Source organism: Limanda limanda, chromosome 6, assembly GCF_963576545.1.
Source record: "Limanda limanda chromosome 6, fLimLim1.1, whole genome shotgun sequence".
NCBI classification, from domain to species: Eukaryota; Metazoa; Chordata; class Actinopteri; order Pleuronectiformes; family Pleuronectidae; genus Limanda; species Limanda limanda.
Genome location: NC_083641.1, coordinates 6,502,769 through 6,522,662, shown reverse-complemented (window position 1 = coordinate 6,522,662; position 19,894 = coordinate 6,502,769). Strand labels below are relative to the sequence as shown.

General features: G+C 40.3%; 2 protein-coding genes across 2 annotated transcripts; both read right to left on the bottom strand.

Annotated features, from left to right (window-relative positions):
- Window positions 1-142: 142 nt before the first annotated feature.
- On the bottom strand, window positions 143-18,830 carry LOC133003663 (uncharacterized). The gene is made up of 29 exons (XM_061073453.1): window positions 18,696-18,830; window positions 17,880-18,118; window positions 17,277-17,425; window positions 16,865-16,990; window positions 16,553-16,718; window positions 16,234-16,383; window positions 15,765-15,898; window positions 15,040-15,196; window positions 14,132-14,235; window positions 13,581-13,648; window positions 11,876-12,129; window positions 11,304-11,452; window positions 11,057-11,182; window positions 9,684-9,845; window positions 9,467-9,578; window positions 9,241-9,383; window positions 7,168-7,229; window positions 5,866-6,248; window positions 5,208-5,298; window positions 4,940-5,056; window positions 4,499-4,626; window positions 3,364-3,512; window positions 3,047-3,172; window positions 2,643-2,804; window positions 1,886-2,078; window positions 1,672-1,796; window positions 1,396-1,561; window positions 1,153-1,256; window positions 143-530 (listed from the first exon to the last, which is right to left on the bottom strand). Exons 1-29 carry the CDS (start codon window positions 18,828-18,830, stop codon window positions 427-429), a joined length of 4,284 nt encoding a protein of 1,427 aa, XP_060929436.1. The 3' UTR covers window positions 143-426.
- On the bottom strand, window positions 7,129-13,027 carry LOC133003542 (matrix metalloproteinase-20-like). The gene is made up of 10 exons (XM_061073305.1): window positions 12,908-13,027; window positions 11,876-12,129; window positions 11,304-11,452; window positions 11,057-11,182; window positions 9,684-9,845; window positions 9,467-9,578; window positions 9,241-9,383; window positions 8,868-9,024; window positions 7,609-7,712; window positions 7,129-7,229 (listed from the first exon to the last, which is right to left on the bottom strand). The coding sequence occupies exons 1-10, from the start codon at window positions 13,025-13,027 to the stop codon at window positions 7,129-7,131; spliced, it is 1,428 nt and encodes a 475-aa protein (XP_060929288.1).
- Window positions 18,831-19,894: the final 1,064 nt, after the last annotated feature.

The window sequence follows — 19,894 nt, the reverse complement described above, 5'->3', positions numbered from 1 at the left end:
ACACAACTGAGAACAACTAATGGCGTAAGTTGTTTATATTTGTTTTACCGTGTAATTGTGTTGATATGGAACTTAAATGAAAACACCCTGCAAGCGACGCCCCAAACAGGGCTAGAGGAGGCAATGAAATTGAAGAGAAGAGTTTGCATGAATCCATTTTAATATTTATTTGTAAGACACAAGAAATGTTCCATCTAACATTACTGAAATGAGGAGAACATCAGCACATTCCATACAGAACAAAATTAAGCAGGAGAATATGAAGGTCAGAGATTGTTGACAGAATTGATCACTGACTTTGCCTCAGTTGCGTTTATTTGAAATATGTCGAACAATATCTGTATTCAAGCAAGGTTCCCCTCATCATAGAGTAAAACTTAACATTGTTCTTCACTTGACTCATTCATGGGATTCTGCAGTTGTGTGTCAGTAGCAGTTGAGCCAGCCGTAGTTGAGCAGTACACGCACCACCCTTTTGTTTGTCAGGTCATACTCACTCTGTCTGGCTCCACTTGAGAAGTATAGATAACCTGTGGAAGGGAACATTCACTTTATATCCAAGTATCAAGCCGAAGTTACAGTTAAATAACAGAATTACTTTGACTTTGGTACAAAAAACAATGTATATCACAATTGCCTTGAAAAAAAAAACGTGGTAACATGAAAGCAAACAGTTGCCTTTTTAAACAGCGGGCAGATATGATCTAATAAAAAGAGTTTATTCATGCAGCATTTTTCAGTCACATTCACAAAGTCTTTTCAGGGCCAAATAAGTTAAAAACAGAGAAACAAACACACATGCAGACTTAAAATAATATAATATAATATTATTCAATATTATATAGTTTAATGTTATATAATGTAATGTAATGTAATTTAATATTATATTATCAATATTATTTTATATTATATAATAATATAGAGTCCAGTAAAAGGTACAAACAGACTGACACGATACACATAAATAATCTGGTTATGTTTTCACTCCATAAATCCTTTTTTTGACAAATCGTGAGATAGGGAGAAATATCTGGAATTTAAGCAACTCTTGGGCCTTGGCTGATGTATGTGTTCTTACCTACTGTCATTCTAATCAAAGGTAATTCTTGGCTCGTATATAAAACAGGTTTAATGTTAACAAATATTTCTCACCATAATTCTCAAAGGCTGCATCTACTTTGGAGCCAATGCCTGGAAAATCCCAAGTGATAGATCGCGGGTATCCAGAGTCCATTTGGTTTTTGCTCTCATCATAGCTGCAACACAGGACACATATATGCTTTGTAAATTATCTTACCAAATTAATATTTCAGTGATCAATTATCTCAGTTGTTTAGCCAACAGGTACATGTCGTGTTTAAACCAAAATTATTTATGATCATGACTAACACTCACCTCCAATACTGTGTTTTCACAAATATGAGTGTTTTCCTAGTATTTGGCACATAAACAGCTGCATCCACCTTACTGACTGAGGAGGGGAGGCCGAGGCGGGTGATAGACTTTGGATAACCTGACATTATTGTCTTTGCATAAGCCCTTATGCCCCAGTATTGACGACCTGGAGAGAACAGATGGATCATATTATCACCTGTACAGCTTCACAGTACTTTTTTATAACTTTAATAACTACATTCATCATTTAACTGAACAAATCCCTTTGAAAATTACCTTCAAACAGATAAAACGCATCCCTGTGTGGGACTTCAAACGCAGCATCCACATAGTTGATCCCTCGCCATTTTGTCACCACTTTAGTGAAACGGATTCCATTTGAAGACTTTCTCCAATAATATCTGTTAAGGGATTTTAATTGAATTGTTAAAACCAACATGGGATTCATGCGCCGCATAAATACAAAGATTACAATATTTTCAGAAATTACCCGTTTTTAAAGAAGAACAGCTCTCCCCTCACCGGGGTAGCTGCGTCAAACACCAGCCCGCGGCTGCACTGCTCGTCTCGGGGGTTTGGCAGAGGGTCAGGTCCTTCTGTTGGCTCCTCTGGCTCTGGTTCAGGTTCAGGACGAGGATCTGGTTTTGGTTTTGGGGCGGTTGTGGGCACTGGCCTACGGCTTCCTGGGACAAGGAGTGGCAAAAATCAAGAGTGACAGAAAAGCTCTTACGCCACGATAAAACAAACAACCACTGACATAAAGAAATTATAATATGCACTTTTACAAACATTTATCAAAGGGGCACTGTGTAGAATTTAGAAATTCTAGTTGTGAAGTTTAAGGTTGCAGCTGAAAACCCCTCACCTCAGCCTCCCCTTCCAAACATGAAAGACAACCTGTGGTTATCATAAAACTCAAAAGGTGTTTAGTTTGTCCAGTTTGGACTACTGTAAAAAACATGGCGGCCTCCATAGAGAGGACCCGCTCCTGTTGGAAATATAAAGTATTTCAATATAAAGGGCCCAATCTAAGTTAAAGAAAATTACAATTCGTTCAGTCTGGCTGTCAAACATACAAACCGTAATGAATTCAAAAAAGATTCTGTGCAGTTCATAATATCGAAACAGATACTGCAAATTGGTATTCATTCTTTTAATAACTGTTGAACAGTATTTTCTGTCATTTGGAACAGATTTGAGGATTAAGCCATTTGAAGATCAAACGTTCAGCTTGTTTGTTTTCTTACCATAGAGGGCTTGAACCCCGCGCCTGTCATCGTCTGGTAGCCTGTAACCGTTTGTGTCGACATAGCGATAGGTGGGGTACATGAGTGCACGTCTGTCCCTGGAGTGATCCAGACCCAGAGCGTGGCCGAACTCGTGGGCCGCCACCAACAGCAGATTCACACCTGTGTACAACAACAAGGAAATAAGTCTGACAGTTTTTATAAGATAAACACTACATTTGATTTTTCATGCACATTTTAATTTTGTTATTAACTTCCTTGGTGACGAAAAAAGTTATTTGAGATTATCAAATCTAGACTTTTTTCCTCTCACAAACTGAACAGTTCCAGCTTCAGTCACCTCTCATCTGACAAACAGAAAAGTACACAGATTATGCAATTCTGCGTCAGTGGACAAGGTTTACCTCTCTGGGTAAGAGTCCAGGTTTCATCATCGTCAAAGTGTGTGTCTCCCCCCTGGCCTTGTCCGGGAGAGTTAGCATGAGCCAGGACGCCACTCGCTCCGTCAAAAGGGTAAAAGTCCCCGTGATCTGCAGAAGCACAAAGAAGAAAACGCAATCTATAGTTTAAGAGTTTGCACTGTCTGCACAAGATTTCCAGAATCAGCTGGCTTCACTGATGAAAAGTTTGTCAGATTGCTCCAAAACTATGAGATGAATTCAGCTATGTTATTTTTGTATTTTATTTTTTTAATGGTAGAAGTTATATCATCTAGACTCACATCCACCCTTGAAGAGGATCATGATGTCGGCGTTGCCGGTGTAGATCTGTTTGAAGTCCAGAGGTATGACGTCACTGTAGAGTTGGAATGCCTGAGCGATGGTTGCATCCACCTGCCTCTGCGTCAGATCTGGAGTGTACCTGGTTATCCTGTTCCGACCATATATCATTATTATTATTATGTTTATTATTATTATTATTATCTGGGGCGGCTGTGTCTGACGGGTAGAGCGGTCATCCTCCAACCAGAAGGTCAGCAGTTCGATCCCCAGTCTTCCCCACCTGTATAACGTAGTGTCCTTTGGCAAGATGCAGAATCCCGAATTACCCCCCATAGAACAAAAAAGTGATGCTAATAGACACACTGTATGAATGTGTGTGTGTGTGAATAGGTGTACTATAAAGAAATTTGAGTGGTCATCAAGACTAGAGAAGCTCTATATAAATAAAAACCCTAATGGTTGGTGTCAATATTGTCACTCCAGGGTCATATTTATATATATACCTCCACCAAGGAGGTTTCACCCCTGTCTGTTGGTTTGTTTGTTTGTAAGCAAGGGTTACGCAAAAACGGACATATTACAACAAAACTCGTTGGAAGGATGTGGTATTGGTCAGAGAAGTGCAGATCCCTCAGTAGCCAACACTTTGGCCGCTTACAGGAGCCCAGAGAAAGACCTGGTCATCATATTCAATGTTTGGTCATTACCTCCGCCAAGGTTATATTTTTATCTGCATTTGTTTGTCCACCTGTTTGTTGGTTAGCAGGATTCCGCAAAAAAATCTGAATAGATTAGCATGAAACTCAGTGTAAGGATGTGTTGTGGGTCAAAGAAGAAGCCATTAGAGTTTGGTGAAGATCCAGGATGGGGCGTACCAAATCCGGATTTCATTTTCTAAAACATTGTGAGAGTGTTTTTTTTACATTTTCCTAAATTTCCTTTTAGAATATTTCATGGATTTTGCAGAAAAAAGACATGTTAGGGAACTGATATTAAAGAGCGTATGAAGTTTGGTTCAAATGTAGAAAATTTAAATGTGGTTTCATGAGGTGACTGTTGAGCCTTTGAGGAGATAGGCACTCTATTCATCAAATCAAATGATGTAACTGCAGCACTGACCTCGGATCGTCTTACCTGTATGTGATTAGTCTTTTCTCCCATTTGGGTTTCCCATGGAAGTGTCCATATCGGCTGATGTCTGACACGCCGCACCTCGGTGCTTTCATCACCTCCACTGTCTCTTTATTCAGGACGCCAGTCACCTGGTGGTCAGATGATAAATGAGGCAAAAACCGCATATAACTTTTTAAACTGAAGTTTGAAATATGGTAACATTTTGCCATCTACAATACGATTATTTTTATGAATCCTTGGTCAGTAGTGACATTATTAAGAGTTATATTATAAATAATTCCAAGAAAGCCGAGAACTGATTATTGTGTTTTATCATTTGAGAACAAAATAGAAAGTACTTTCTATTCTTAAGAAAGAGTACGACATGACATGTAATTGCTTAAAATTACAGAGTTTCTTCTTGTTAGTGAATATACAAATCATTCAATATGTTGAAATCACCTCTAGGCCAAAGAAAGCCTGCATTGACTCCAGGTCCTCACTGAATGAATCATTGACGAGACTTCGAAATGTCACGTTACTTGTTCCAACATCGCCATAAAACTGAGAGACATATCCCTGACAAACAGAGAGGAAAAGATGATAGTCAACAAAAGATGACAATGACAGTTGTGATGATGATAAGGCAGAATAGTCTCCCCTACAGTGTGTCTTCCCAATGACTGACAGATCCAGGCAGCTCAAATACACAAAACATCCACTGCGTTACCTGAGCCAGGTTCTCATCCTCCGGTGAAACGGTTGGAGCGATGGTTGCATCCACCTGCCTCTGCGTCAGATCTGGAGTGTCCCTGATTATCCTGTTCAGACCATTTATCATTATTATTATTATTATTATTATTATTATTATTATTATTATTATCTGGGGCGGCTGTGTCTGACGGGTAGAGCGGTCATCCTCCAACCAGAAGGTTGGCAGTTCGATCCCCAGTCTTCCCCACCTGTATAACGTAGTGTCCTTTGGCAAGATGCAGAATCCCGAATTACCCCCCATAGAACAAAAAAATTATGCTAATAGACACACTGTATGAATGTGTGTGTGTGTGAATAGGTGTACTATAAAGAAATTTGAGTGGTCATCAAGACTAGAGAAGCTCTATATAAATAAAAACCCTAATGGTTGGTGTCAATATTGTCACTCCAGGGTCATATTTATATATATACCTCCACCAAGGAGGTTTCACCCCTGTCTGTTGGTTTGTTTGTTTTTAAGCAAGGTTACGCAAAAACGGACATATTACAACAAAACTCGTTGGAAGGATGTGGTATTGGTCAGAGAAGTGCAGATCCCTCAGTAGCCAACACTTTGGCCGCTTACAAGAGCCCAGAGAAGGACCTGGTCCTCGTATTCAATGTTTTGTCATTACCTCCCCCAAGGTCTCTCATCCTTCGGTGAAACGGTTGGAGCTTTGGTCGGTGCCGACTGACAAAGCGTCAAACAAGCCAGTAGTACAACCCAAAATTCAGTGAGGGACATGTTGTTAAGTTGATCCCTTCTCTCCATCCGCTCTCCTCTTATAAGAGCAGCTTCAACGTCCCGAGGTGTGTATCGTTCTGATAAAAGCTGAATAAGAGCATTCCAGGATATGCTAAGATAAGCCCCTGTGCCAGAGGGGGGAGTAAAGAGTGGCCCCTGAGATAACACAGTGGGAGGAGATGATACCTTCTTGTTTACAGTGTTCTCTTGTGCCTTTCGATAACCTCTCATGTACACTGACCACAGTTCAGTTTGGTGGTAAACATGAGTGCTCTGTACACACAGTGTTACCCAATGTTACACGGCTTAACCTCAAAGGTTATGTTTGAGTGGTTTGATGTGTCTGTTTATCTTGTACAAAGTGAAAAACACAGGCCTTCTCGCTTGCAAAGAGAAAAAGTTCAGCACTGGAGGACGGTTGGAAGATAACTACATTCACTCATTACAGTACAGTTTTGAGATATTTATACTAAATTCATATGATTCAAAACAGGTTTAATAACGACAGCTGTTTTCCCTCATCACTGAGTACCTTGACTAAAGTGCATTTTTGATACTTACTTCAGTAGACGTGGTGGTATTTTTAAACTAAGAAGTTGGATATCAAGAAATTTGAATACAATCTTCCACCACTACCCTGAAGGGCAAAGATAAGTGGATTAAAAAGCATTGGAGAACTTTATTAAACAAAACGCTTTGTTCAGTTCACTTTAATGAGACAATATGTTTTCTGACATGTCATCAATTTGAGTTCAACAGATTAAAGAAATTCGAAATATACAAGAGAAAATAGTTTACCAACTAAGAAATTCTTAAATTGGTGACACAAATATATGAAGAAGTTTCTAATCAAAATCATAAATTGTCTTACGTTGTCAATTTGAACAAACTTAATTAATTTGTTTGTGACCAATACGTTGGTAAATAATTTCTGTTTACACATTAAGTACTGTACATCTTTACACATTAGACGGGCAGCACTATGCCCCAGGAGGGAACTCAGAGATATAATTTACATACAGGTACACACATGCCCAAAAGCAACATAGCAGTTAAATATTTAATGCTATGTTATCATTATCTTTCTTTAACTTTTCCTTCGTGGTTATATATAGAAAGTGTTACATTTTTAACCAGCCCTGAAGTTGTTGTATCAACATCCCAGCCAAGAATTGGCTGATATGATTTTCACCACCCGTTTTTGCTTGAAGTCGTACTGGTAGGACTTTATCCCACTGAGGAGGAAGATGCTGCCTGTCAACAGAAAATCATAGAGAGACCATTTCAGATCACACGAGCAAAGAGAGACTTTCTGAACTATTTTTATTTCTTGTCATATGTTGAGTGTGTGTCATCCCATCAATTTGATGGAAATGTGAGAAGCAAAGTTCAGTTGTTAACAGACAAGTTCTGCTTCAAATCTGCTTCACTGATACATTGTTATAGAATGGTAAAAAGTGGTGTTTTCCTCATGAAAGTTTGTGCAGTGCGGTAAACCCCACCCGTCTGCCACCTAAGCATGGTGAAAACAAGAAATTACAGATTCTATTTCAGCTGTATTCCATTTGAGCCCTGCTGCTCAGGTCCACATTATATAGAGTTCATGACCACACTGTGTTTTTGTTTTTTTTACCATGTAACTTGAATGCAGCATCGACCCTTCTCGGGATTCCAGGCCAGTCTGTTTGGATGAGTCTGGGGAATCCAGGGTCCATGCATCTCTTGCTTTCATCGTACCTGAATGTGGCATCATTCAAATTAATTTGTTTGTCCAGGTCACACAATAATTCATTTGATGTTTTGGGGTATGATGGTCCCTGATTAAACTGGTGTTCCTTGATTAAACTGCTGTGCCAGGATTAAAGCAGTTCAGCTATAGGGTAAACATCTGAGTCAAATGTCTAGTGGATAAATATAAAGTAGCAAATTTTGTTAATTACTTCATGTATATGGGCACTATAAATGTAAACACATTGGTACTTGATTTATTTAATTTCTGATTGATTAATTATATTGATTTTCAATGTTGATAATCAATTAAAATGTTTTGTTCTATCTTGTGTTCTTGTACTTCATGGTTTGACTTTTTGATTTCACATTCAGGTTTTCTGATGCTTTCACTCATAACCCTGCTCTTGCACTCAAATAGCCACAGCTTGTGCTTAGATTTGATCTGCTCATGCTCAAGATTATCGCTTGAAACATCAACTCTCGGGTTTATCATCTGCTCTTGGATTTGTTCTTCTGTACTTCGGTAAGAAGTCTTTCGATTTCCCCCAACCAATGGAATGCCAGGTGTAACTCACCTAACCTTGGTATTGGTCAATTAACTTAGCTTCTGATGGGAAGCTGTTATAATAATAAAGTGTGGAGTGACACTCAAAGGAGTGAAGCACAGGACATCTGTCCAAACAACAAACTATCTGAGTGCAAGCACCAAGTTTGAGCACAGGTAGAGCAAATCTAAGCACCAACTTAGATGGAGTATGAGCGCAGGGTTTTGAATGAAAGTATTAGAACAACTGAAAGTGAAATCAATAAACCTGGCCTCAAACTGAAGGCCATGCTTTTTAATAAAAACAGGAGAAAAAAAACATTAATTAATGAGTTATGTCTCTGAAATTTGACAGTTTATAGTTTTATTTTTGGGCTTTTTTAGCTGACTTTCAGTTTTGAAGGCAAAATAAGACATTGGAGGATGCCATCTGAGGTTCAGGAAAATTTGAAGGAAATCTTTACAATGTTGTGACATTTTATAGACAATGATTCATAGAATAATGAAAAAAATTTAAGCATTTAGTTTTTTTAGTCGTTTCATGGGTAAAAACTTTTTTTCAAATGTCATTGAGCGTTTTGTTATTATGAAAAACCTTTACAATTTTAACTCATTACCTGTAATAAAACTCTCCAGTGAAGAAAACTGTTTTCCCGTATTCACTGATATGTACGGCCGCATCGACCTGCCTGATTCTTGTTGGGAGGCCGAACTCGTAGATGGAGCCAGAGCGACTTTTCATCTTAAGCCGTTGAACCACCCAATACTTATGACCTGGAAAAACACAGCCGTGTCACTGCATTTTGGGATGCTATGAAAAACAGCAACAAACCACAAGCGTTGCCAAACTCAATTCCCCTCTTGCATGAACTGCAACACTTAGGTTGCACAAGGCTGTAATTTGGGTGCAACATTGTGCTCTCCTGTAAATCAAGCCTTGTCATGCTGACATGGCATAAGTGATGCCTTGCAGACTGCCCATTACTCTACCAGTGAATATGTATGCCAAGCCTTTGGCTGGGATGTCATACGCGGCATCGACGTGAGAACTGATGCTGGGCAAATATGAGCTGCTGTGGCCCTCGCTTAGGCGATTCCAGTAGGTCGCCCTCGTTGTCCTCATCCACATGTACCTGGATTGAAACAACAAGTGGACTCAATAACAGTGCAACCAGACAAAAGTTAATCTAGTGATCATAATCAAAACCTAACGTACCTGTTTTTAAAGAAAACAATATAATTTCCAATCATAGTAGCTGCATCGAAAGAGAAGTTGGGGTCACACTTTTTGGGAACCTGTTGAGTGTCCACAGTTTTGGTGGGTTTTCCTAAGAAATAATATTATAGAAGACTTTACTTACTAAACGGTAAAATTCTCTGTGAGTTAAGTTTTCAGCAAATAATATGTTTAACAATGTTAACTCGTTCCTCACCGTACAATGTTTGGATACCAAGCTCGTCATCTTTGGACAGCGAGTACTGTGTACTGCTGTGATGCCTGTAATTGGGGTACATGATCGCAGAGGGGTCCCTCGAGTGAGTCAGACCCAGTGAGTGGCCAAGTTCATGAGCTGCAACAGCAAACAGGCTGTAACCTGAAATACAGCATTGAAGACCCATTAGTCCCTTTAAAGGGTCAATAAGCACAGAATTACACTGGGGACTGTTGCCACACTGCTGCCTGTGGGTTGTACAGCGTCATGCGTACTAGTGGCCACACCCTCACCAGTCATGTCTGTCAGGGAAATGTAACATTTTGACCACAATATGTTCATGTTCATTTCCCCTTTGATTGTTCATGATTGAATCTCATACAATGTAACCTTGATCATGCTGTATCTTGTACAACTGATTGAATCTTGGCCTGATTGCTTTAACTAAGGCATTGTTGCCTTGATGTCATCAGAAGTACCTGACCTTTGACTTTGTAACAACCCCAACCAGAGGGGGAGGGATGAGCCAAATGTATAAAGACAAAGATCTGCTTCCCATCGGGGTGCACATTACAAACTAACCTTTGTTGTATGCACCATGCTCTGAGCATTAAAGTGTGACAATACTGTAAGAGAATTGTGTCTCGTTCCTCGTTGGTAGAGGCTCTGTCCCCTACACTTGCTGTGAAATCAGTGGGGTGCAAGGCTGTCAACCCATGCACAGTCGGGCAACAGCTTTTCTTCACTATGGTCAAAGTTGATTCCTATCTTTCTATTAGTATTATACATTCAAGACCTCTAAAATCGAATCAATTCATCTTTGAGTCCAAGTGACAACTAGTCAAAATGTGAAGAAATTCCTTAATGTCAGACTTGAGATATCATATTCAAATGGTCAAACACATGTGAGGCCACTGTAACCTTTGCCATTTGACCATCACATTCTAGTTTGTTAATCTATGAGTCCATGTGAGCATTTGTGCCAGATTTGAAGAGATCTCATCAATGCGTTCTTTAAATATCGTGTTCATAACAATGCGATGGACGGATGGACAACCTGAAATGTCACATCTCTGGGCACTGGCAGTCCCCAGCATGGAGGCATGAGAAGATACTGACCTCAACACCTTTTAAAATTCAATCAATTTAACTTAGCAGTTGCTTTTGTGCAAAGTGACTCACAGGAAGTTGAAGTGTATCCCTTTTATGTACAGTTTGGGGGTACGAGTGCTTCAAGATTTTTATGTCGGTGAAAGTCTGAAACAGTCGGATTTTCACATTGTGATTCATGCCTTAGGATCAGCCTTTAGCCTTATTTCCTGTGGAAACTACTGTATGTCACCAGAATCACCAACAGGGTTTGAGTGACAAACCTTGACTCCCTGCTGTCCACATTTCATCCTCATCAAAGTGCACGTCTCCTCCTATCCCCTCTCCAGGCTGAAAGGCGTGAGCCAGCACACCCCGGGGCCCGTCAAAGGGAAAGAAATCTCCATGAGCTACAGCAGACGGAGGGAATGATTCAGGGTTTAGAGGAAAATCTGTCTTACTGATCTCTGTGTCAATAAAATACCACATTATCACCAGAAATAGTTTATGAGGAGTGGTTTGCATATTTACTTCTGCGGGCAAAGGAGAAGACAATATCAGCTTTGCCGTGGTTGACTCTAATGAACCTCAGTGGTGCGGCATCACTCCACATCTTCAGCGCTGAGCGAAAGGACTTTTCCACATCCTCTCTCTTCAAGTCCGGAGTGTATTTGGCAATCCTGCATGCAGTGGAAAAACATGGTGCAATATGTCATCATAAGCAACAGCTGCAGGTACCTCCAAATGGATCTGAAGGATCACATAGAACTAAAGATACTACGCTGCGGTTTCCAGGTTTTTTAAATCCAGAATCAGATAAGGTCTCCTTCAACTCAAAGTATTCTGGAGTATAAGCATTCACAAGGCAAAACAATTTGTGTTTTTTGTGGCCACAGTGACCTTGACCTTTAAAGACAAAAATGTTATCACTTCATTCTTAGGTCCAAGCTATTGTTTCTACCAATTTTTTTAAATCTTCCCCCAAGGCGTTCTTGAGATATCACGTCCACAAAATGGGACGGACTGACGGACGACCCAAAAAACATTGCTGAGCAGCAAAAACATTAGCAAGCATGTTTCCAAGTTGACACAAAACATCTCACATGTATGTGATGGTATGGTTTCTCCATTTTGGCTTCTCTGGGTAAAAGCTGAAGTTGTCCACATCTGGAACACCACACCTCGACTCCCTCATTACATCCAGGGTGGGGAGGTCCAGTTGTCCCGTCTCTCTCAGACCAAAGAAGTTTTGCATCTCTCTAACCTTCTCCTCCACGACAGGCGTGGAGCGAATCCGCCTCACTGGCATTCTGTCTCTGCTTCTGTGATTCAGGTTGTAAAACCTCCTGAGGTAGCCCTGTGGTGAGAGGAGTGCAGTCTCAGAGGCTCAGGTACATATTTTTTATGAATGGCTACAAAGGCATTTGTACTTTAAATTGTGCTGTGTATGTTTACTGTGTCACACTGTACAGAGTATGACTGTAATGTATCTATGATGAGAGGCTACAGCAGATGCATCGACATGTATACTATAATTGTTGTGCAAAATATAAAAAAAACTAGGTTGAAAAATCCATGAAATATTTTGTATTTTTCAATCTGGTGGAGGAAAATGAGTTGAACTGTAGTCGATGCAATGATTATAACCATTTTCCAATTAAATGCAAATTCAATTAAATACATATTGCAAAGTCATGTAGATTATGAACTCACATGCCCAGTTCAGTTGAAATTACTGAGGTCTTAATTGTGGAAAAAGATTGGATCTAAATATATGCTTGTCTGTATTCAGCAATAGTTATATAGTAATAAAAGTATAAATAGAATTATCTCTCGTAATGCAATGAAGTATTTGTAGTTGATTTTATGTTTGAATGAATTTCTGACAATAATATACAGTCAGTGCTGTAACAAATGACTCATCAGTATTGTCACTTTCATAGTGGAACCAAATCAGATTTGTCATCATAAATACAGTAACAGTTTCAAATAATACTATAATTATTATACTATAATTTTTTAAGTAGTTCTTCACTTTATTTCTTGAAATAAAAATCACAATCATAAATGTTATACTGGGTTTCCAAAATCAGTTTTTCTTATATAAACTATACAACCGCCTTCTACCCACAAACCTCAGCCAGCTGCACATCCTCTGGCCTGAGCTGCTGATCCAGATCAATGGCCCGTGTCCACAAGGTTTCCGCAAAAATCAGAGAGCCCAAAACAAGTATCCACAGCCGGAGCGGCTCCATGTTTTAAATGCACATTCTCAGCAGGCTTCACATTTTTTATATGGGAGCGTTTCCCAGGGATTGTCGGGCAATCCCTTGGCCCAAACATGCACAGTCCTGGTGGTTACAGCTGGTTCTACCTGCCCAAATTGTCTGGAGGTTTTGTGGTTGAAACCTCCCAATGAAACGTCTACATACATGTCTGGGCTCTCTGTCTATAATGATGAAAGCTGTGTGTGTGTTTTGTAGTAAGGAAACCAGAAGCATGGAAATTGTGTTAATTAGTGAGGGACACATGATTTACCCTCTGCTGTCATCACATCTGTAAAGTGAAGTGAAGATTTAATAAAAAGCAAAAAATGGAAACACTTATTTCTACTATCGTTCAAAAACCACACATACAAGTTGGGTTGTCAGTTGTTGTTGTTTATTCTTTCCAATTATAAATAAAACTTCACTCAAAAAATGTCTTTTTTTAATTTCAAATCGTTGCTTTCAGGTAACTTCCTTCTGGCCTGGTCGTGGATTTTCAGCAGCTCTTTCAACATCCGAGCCAGGAATTAGCTTTCTCAACTGCGACAACAAGTTTCTGGGTGTAGTCGTATTGGTAGACTTGTGGTCCGAGAAAAAAGTAGATGAAACCTGGAAGATGAAAAAAATGTATCTGACAATTGAGAAGCAAACAAATTGATTCACATATTTCATATGGTGCCCTCTGGAATGCTGTTTTTAATATCTGATGATCATGATGATGATGATGTGCATATTTTCTCCACCGTTGCTCGCAGTTAAAGTTACAGTATATTGCATGAAGGACTTTAATTGTTAAATTATACAGTTTAAATGATAGAGGGGAACGCTCTGTAAAAACTACACTGCATTTAAATCAATATGCCTGTTCTACTAATACCGTTGCAACTCGCAAAAGCCCTTAAAGCTATAGACAGAAATATACTGCCAGCTGAACATAAAGAAGATTACTGCACTTTTCCAGCAACACCCAGTAGTATATTTTTAGTCTTTTGCATTTTCCTCCATCTCTATGTTTTGCTGTAAATACCTTTGTAGCTTCCATCAGCTGCAACTATACAACATACAGGGAAACCATGACAATGTTTTTCTCACCATCTTTATAAACAGCAGCATTTATTGTCGAGTTGATTCCTGGGAAATCCTCGCTGATGTACTTTGGATAACCAAAGTCCATAACCCTTCGGTTTTCATTGTAACTGAGAAGAAAAAAGAAAAGCTGTGACCCAGGAGCACCTGCTTGTTTTACAAAACTAATACACAGAGTTTGTGTTCGGCTGTAACTTTATGATCACATCATCAAACCACAAGGTCACACTGAGGCCTATGAGCACTGCATGAGGTACGACTGGGGAACTGTTACAGTTAGATGTGAGCAAACTTTTTCAATGTCCAGGTCCATATGAATCAGTGCTGTGTGAATCAGCTCTACACATTAGTATTAACATAACACAATTTGGAAAAAAAATATGTTATTTAGGGAACTGATATTTATGATTGCATCAAATTCCGTGCAGCTTGCTTAAATTTCAGAGGCCTATTTGACCTTGGCGGTGGTTTACAAATGACATCCTTGTACTTGGAGTGCATAATAAAGGTAAGCAGTTCGGCGTACAATAACTTCACATAATTAGAAATATCCAACCAAACTCCCTGCTGTGATAAACATCCATTCATTCGAACTTTATCTATATTGCCTATCCTTTGAGGGTTGCAGGATGCTAGCTGGAGCCAATCCCAGCTGATATTGGGCAAGAGGCGGCATATCGCAAGGCCAAAATATAGAGACAAACAACACCCATTCACACTCAAATTTACACCTACGCATAATTTAGCCTGAGAAAACCCACTCACACAAGGGGTAAACATGTTCACAGCTGACCAAGCTGGGGTTTGAACCCAGTGGGAAACTTCCTGCTTTGAGGCAGCAGTGCTAACCACCTGTTGAGTAAATACATATTTGGAATATTTGTATCTGTGATGTTGTTGATTTGTTGACTTACCTCCAGTAAATGTCATGCATGAAGAAGAGTGTGCGTCCTGTTTTCACTATGTGCACGGCTGCGTCAACCTCCTGCACCCAGACTGGAAATCCAAAGTGGCTGAGTGCTCTGGGCTTCCCTTTCACAAGAGAACCTTTCACTGTCCAGAACATTGACCCTGTCAAAGCATTAATATCAATGGAAGTCTGACTGTCCAAATGATTCTACCTTCAGATCGAGAATGAAATGTACATTTAGAGTGCTGGGACCAATACGAGTTTCATTGGAATAAGAGGACAAAAGCTTTGTTTCAATTCAAGGGCCGCATCCTTCTGACGACCCAGTCTATTCGGCCGAGGAAGGATGCAGCTCGGCCGAAATAAGATGAAACGGTCTGGTCTTCTTATTGCACCACCAGCTTGACCCGCCCTTACACCTGTTGTTATAAAGATATTTGTTTTTTTGTATCGTGAGCTGTTCAGTTGATATTTAAAAACGAATATTATAATATAGATAATATTATCAATATTACTAATAATGAGTCGCCTCACTTGCCATTACCCTTTTGAAAACATTTGCCACAGAAGCAAAAATAAATAAATGTGATATGTTTGTCTGGGACGGATCCACCTGGTGGAGCCTCCATTGCCCCGGGGTCGAAGGACTCATCCGCATTTTGGGGAGCTTTCGAATCAGCTGTTGTAATTGATGCCGTTTATTTTCAACACTGAAGTAAAGATAGTTACCATGAATAAGATAAGCAGTGGATCTGCGAGGTACCCAGAAAGCAGCATCGATGCTCGTTTCAATCTTGGGCATGAAGTTGGTGATGGGACCTTCTTTGATGTCGAACTGTTCGTTATGTTTAATCCAGAGATATCTTGTGGGGGGGGGGGGGGAAATGTCAGTAAGGTCAACACGTATTTTGATTATTGTATTTTTTCAAAATATATTAAAATCGAGATTTCCAAATGGTCTTTGTTAAATGTAATGACAAAAAAATTGAGATATGTACCTTTTAAGATAAATGCATTATCTATCTTTGCTCTTACCTTTTATAAATTGTAATTGCAAATTGTTATTTGTGAATTTTGGAATTGAATAAATACACACTCTGATCTAATAAAATGTGTCAGAAATTGTTGTTGTCATTTTCTTTACAATAGAATACACATATTGTCGTCTTGTCGTTGAAATAAAAAATCATGGACATACCTTTCTCTGAAAAAGAAAGTGGCATCCCCGAGAGTGGACACTGCGTCAAAGGTCATGTCTGGAGAACATTTGTTCTGCAGGAGTCGAGGGAACAGAGATCCTGACGTCCACTGGTTATACTGAGAGCTCCATTCGTACCTCGGAGAGTGACTCTGACGACCTCGGGCTCGGCCTAACGTACATCAGCACACACTTTCGATCAGGTTCCACTTCGGAGGAAATATAAAGTGAAATACACAGCAACTATAACAGCTGTATCGGTGTTCGGGTTAGGGTTGGGTTGTTAATCAACAATTGTATATTGTGGATAAATTAAAACTCTTTACTGTAAAGTGCGTTGATATTTGCTACATCTTCTCTGGATAGGAGGTTGGCAGGATGGGAGGACTTGTAGGTCGGGTACATCAGTGAGTCTGGGTTTCTGGAGTGCTTTAGTCCCAAAGCGTGGCCAAATTCATGTGCAGCAACCACGAAAAGATTAAAGCCTGCAAAAGAAAAAATGCACTGAACATCACGGCTGTGGCTCAGGCGGTCCGATCCCAGTCTTCCCAATTCTGCCTGCCGTATTTAAGAATTATGCAATAAACAGTTCTTTTAGCATGAACGTGTTGGTGCGATTCAGTTCGGGCACCTCTTCCTCCTGCAGTCCAGTGCTCAGCATCATCAAAGTGGGTGTCGCCCCCAACACCCGACCCTGGACCGAAGGCATGAGCCAGCGTGCCACTGGGTCCGTCGAATGGATACAAGTCACCATGAGCTTCATGATATGAGCCAGGTCACACATGAAACAGAGAAACCACAGAGAAAAACATTTTCTTTCATGACACTGGAAAATTACAGGCCTCTGCTCGCCTCATCTGAATGATTCTTTCATGTTCAGCAGCCAAGTGCGTGATAACGCTGCCTCGGTGAGCCGCTTAATTACTACTCAGGTTCTCCTTTTAACTGTCATTCGATATTTACATGAAAAATATGTACATATTTCGGTATGTGAGCATGGGTTAAACTACTCAGTGCATCCTCATGCAGCAAGACAAACCCACCGTAGGTCACAAACTCCACCATGATGTCAGCGTTGCGGGTGTGCGACCTTACAAACGTCAGGCTGCTGGCTCTGGCCCAGACGCTGAACGCTGACTCAACCAAAGAGTCCACAGTGCTACGAGGCAAATCCCTGGTGTACCTGCCGATGCTGCAAAGGAAATGTGTCATTCTGTTGGTTCATATGAAGATCAGGACACGTATATCAAATCTGATGACAACAGTAGCCATGTTGCTTATGTGCTCTACAATTACACTTTTGTGCTACATGTAATCGTGGATTTGGATTTTTAGACTGTGTCATATAAGTTCAAACTTGTATCCTGATCCTGGCACTGATGATCTCATAACATTCCAAGTCCCAAACATAAAATCTGTTTACAATGTTTTGGAACAGAAGCTTTTCCCTTTTTCTGCCAAAAGTTTAATTGCCTGCTTTCTCAAATAGTTTCCCACATATTTGGCATGGTTTGCATTTTGGGAACATTCAGACAGTTTTATTTTTTGGTTTCAAGTTCAGTCTGGGTCAGACATGGCTTTTTCTTCAGTGATAACTCTATTGCAGTTTTGTCTTATTCCATATCATTAAAAGACCACATAGATACCTGTAGGTGATGACGTTCTTGTTCCAGCGTGTTGTCTGAATGTGGCTGTACTCCTCCACATCTGGAACGCCACATCGAGGGCTCTTCATCACCTCCCTGGTGTCTACGTCCAGCACACCCGTCACATTGAGCCCAAAGAACATCTGCATGTCTTTCACTTTGGAGGTGAAGGTGGGCCCGCTCCGCTTCATGCGCACCATGGGCTCTTGTTGCAGGTTGTAATACTGCTGAAGGTATTCCTATGAGGGAATTTGACAATCCACATCAGTTATCCCTTAGCACTAAAGAGCCAGGTAAATGAAAGGGCCCTGTATCCATCAGATTGCACATTTCGTTCATGCATTTCTACATGAATGAATCTACAGCCTTTGGGTGAGAATCTATAAATTACACCTTCTCTAATCACAGTTACGAAAAGTAAACTGACTTAAGCCTTAGCGAGTAACAATGATAATCAATCCTCATGCTGGTTGACCATTTTCTTCCAAAAAAACAAGAACAAAATTATATGATTCCGGATGAGACGATGCTAAAAGAATCTGCAAAAGCATACATTGCAACATGTTCGAGGACTCAGAGGGCAGTGCAGCGACAATTACCTCCGCCCTCCACCCACACAAAGTCAAAAGAAATAAAAACTATATCTCAACGGGAGAGAACGGCTCCGTGCATCGCAGTTAACCCCAGCAGAAGAGACGCTGTGAAACTGCCGTGATATGGGGAATTGTACAAGAGATTAAATCACATGCAGTCCAATCATCAAACATTTGTCACACAGCTACATTTGTCATGTAGCTCATGCAATTATGCACTTACTGTGGCCAGCTTCAAGTCAACCTGTGGTTCTGCGGAGGGAGAGCTCAATGCCTCTGGGATAAATGTGGGCGCCGTAAAACATGGACGGGGCAGCAGAAGAACCAGGACACAGCAGGGGAGCAGCATGACATGCATTTCACAGACGTAACACTACATGGATTGTATTGGCCCGAGGTTTAAACACTTGGAGTTGGGAGTTCTAGTTAATGGGAAAGCCTTTTAAATGGTTATTGTGACTCATGCCAGTTGCAAATCCAAAGAAAGCCTCAAAGAGTACTATGGAATTAGGGAGGGGTTTGGAGACAACCAAGGACAGCACAAAAAAAAGAAAGAAACAGATAGAACGAAAGAAAGAAAGAAAAAGAAAGAAATGACGTTCAATTAGTTTTTTTGACTTGCCTACTGCAATAGTAATTGAAACGAATGAGGAGTTCCATTTTCAACATCTTAAATTCAGTTCAATTAGTTAAATTGAATGCAAATTTAAGCCTGAAATCAGTTGTTGTGATGTTAATGTGACGAGTCGAACACATATTTTCTTTTTACATTTTTCAAGCAGGGAAATTACAACAGGAGACAAAAGGCAGCAGGAAACGAATTATTCTGCTCTATGTGTGTTCTTGGTAAAAACATGTATATTTTTCCATGATTAAAAACCAAGCAGCTCGGATAATGAGTCAATGATTTCCTCAGTCTAACTCCCTCCAGACTTGAGCAACACAATCAGCTGGGTGCCACTTCTCTGTCCCACGCATTCTGCAGGCTCTCCCGAAATAACGCCTTCCCAGACCATTCTCGTCCCGATTTAGCAAACACACGTGAGTCTTTTCAATGAGACAGTTTGCTGTAAATTGCAGGGGTTGATTTAGGGCCCTAGAAATGAAAAAAGAAAAAATTGCTTTCAGCCAGGACACAGAGACTGGCAAGGGTGGTGCTGTGCTAAATTCAAGCTGCAATTATGGTTGATTGGTCATTGTGGCGCTTTATAAGAGCGACGGCATTCCTCTGCGGGGGCAATGTGAGCCGGTTTTCAGGAAATGTTTCGCTCTTTCGCCAAACGACTTGAAGAATTTTTGTCATTCTGGTTTTATGGTCCCAGTACAGACGAGGTAATGAAGTCATTTTAAGCCGAGATGATGAGTGAGAGTTTAGTTTGGATCTGCAGGATTACAAGTGGGGGGACCGCTCTGGCAGAATTG

Excerpts from the sequence above, each read along its gene's own strand:
- LOC133003542 (XM_061073305.1), bottom strand. The coding sequence starts at position 13,027 with ATGGAGCCGCTCCGGCTGTGGATACTTGTTTTGGGCTCTCTGATTTTT. Across the intron at positions 9,384-9,466 it reads ATTGTTTTCTTTAAAAACAG|GTACATGTGGATGAGGACAA; the intron begins GTACGTTAGGTT and ends GTTTCAATCCAG. Across the intron at positions 7,713-8,867 it reads ACTGGAGAGTTTTATTACAG|GTACGATGAAAGCAAGAGAT; the intron begins GTAATGAGTTAA and ends TGCCACATTCAG.
- LOC133003663 (XM_061073453.1), bottom strand. The coding sequence starts at position 18,830 with ATGCATGTCATGCTGCTCCCCTGCTGTGTCCTGGTTCTTCTGCTGCCC. Across the intron at positions 16,384-16,552 it reads AACGCACTTTACAGTAAAGA|TCACTCTCCGAGGTACGAAT; the intron begins GTTTTAATTTAT and ends AGGTCGTCAGAG. Across the intron at positions 12,130-13,580 it reads CCCAGAAACTTGTTGTCGCA|GGCTACCTCAGGAGGTTTTA; the intron begins GTTGAGAAAGCT and ends CTCTCACCACAG.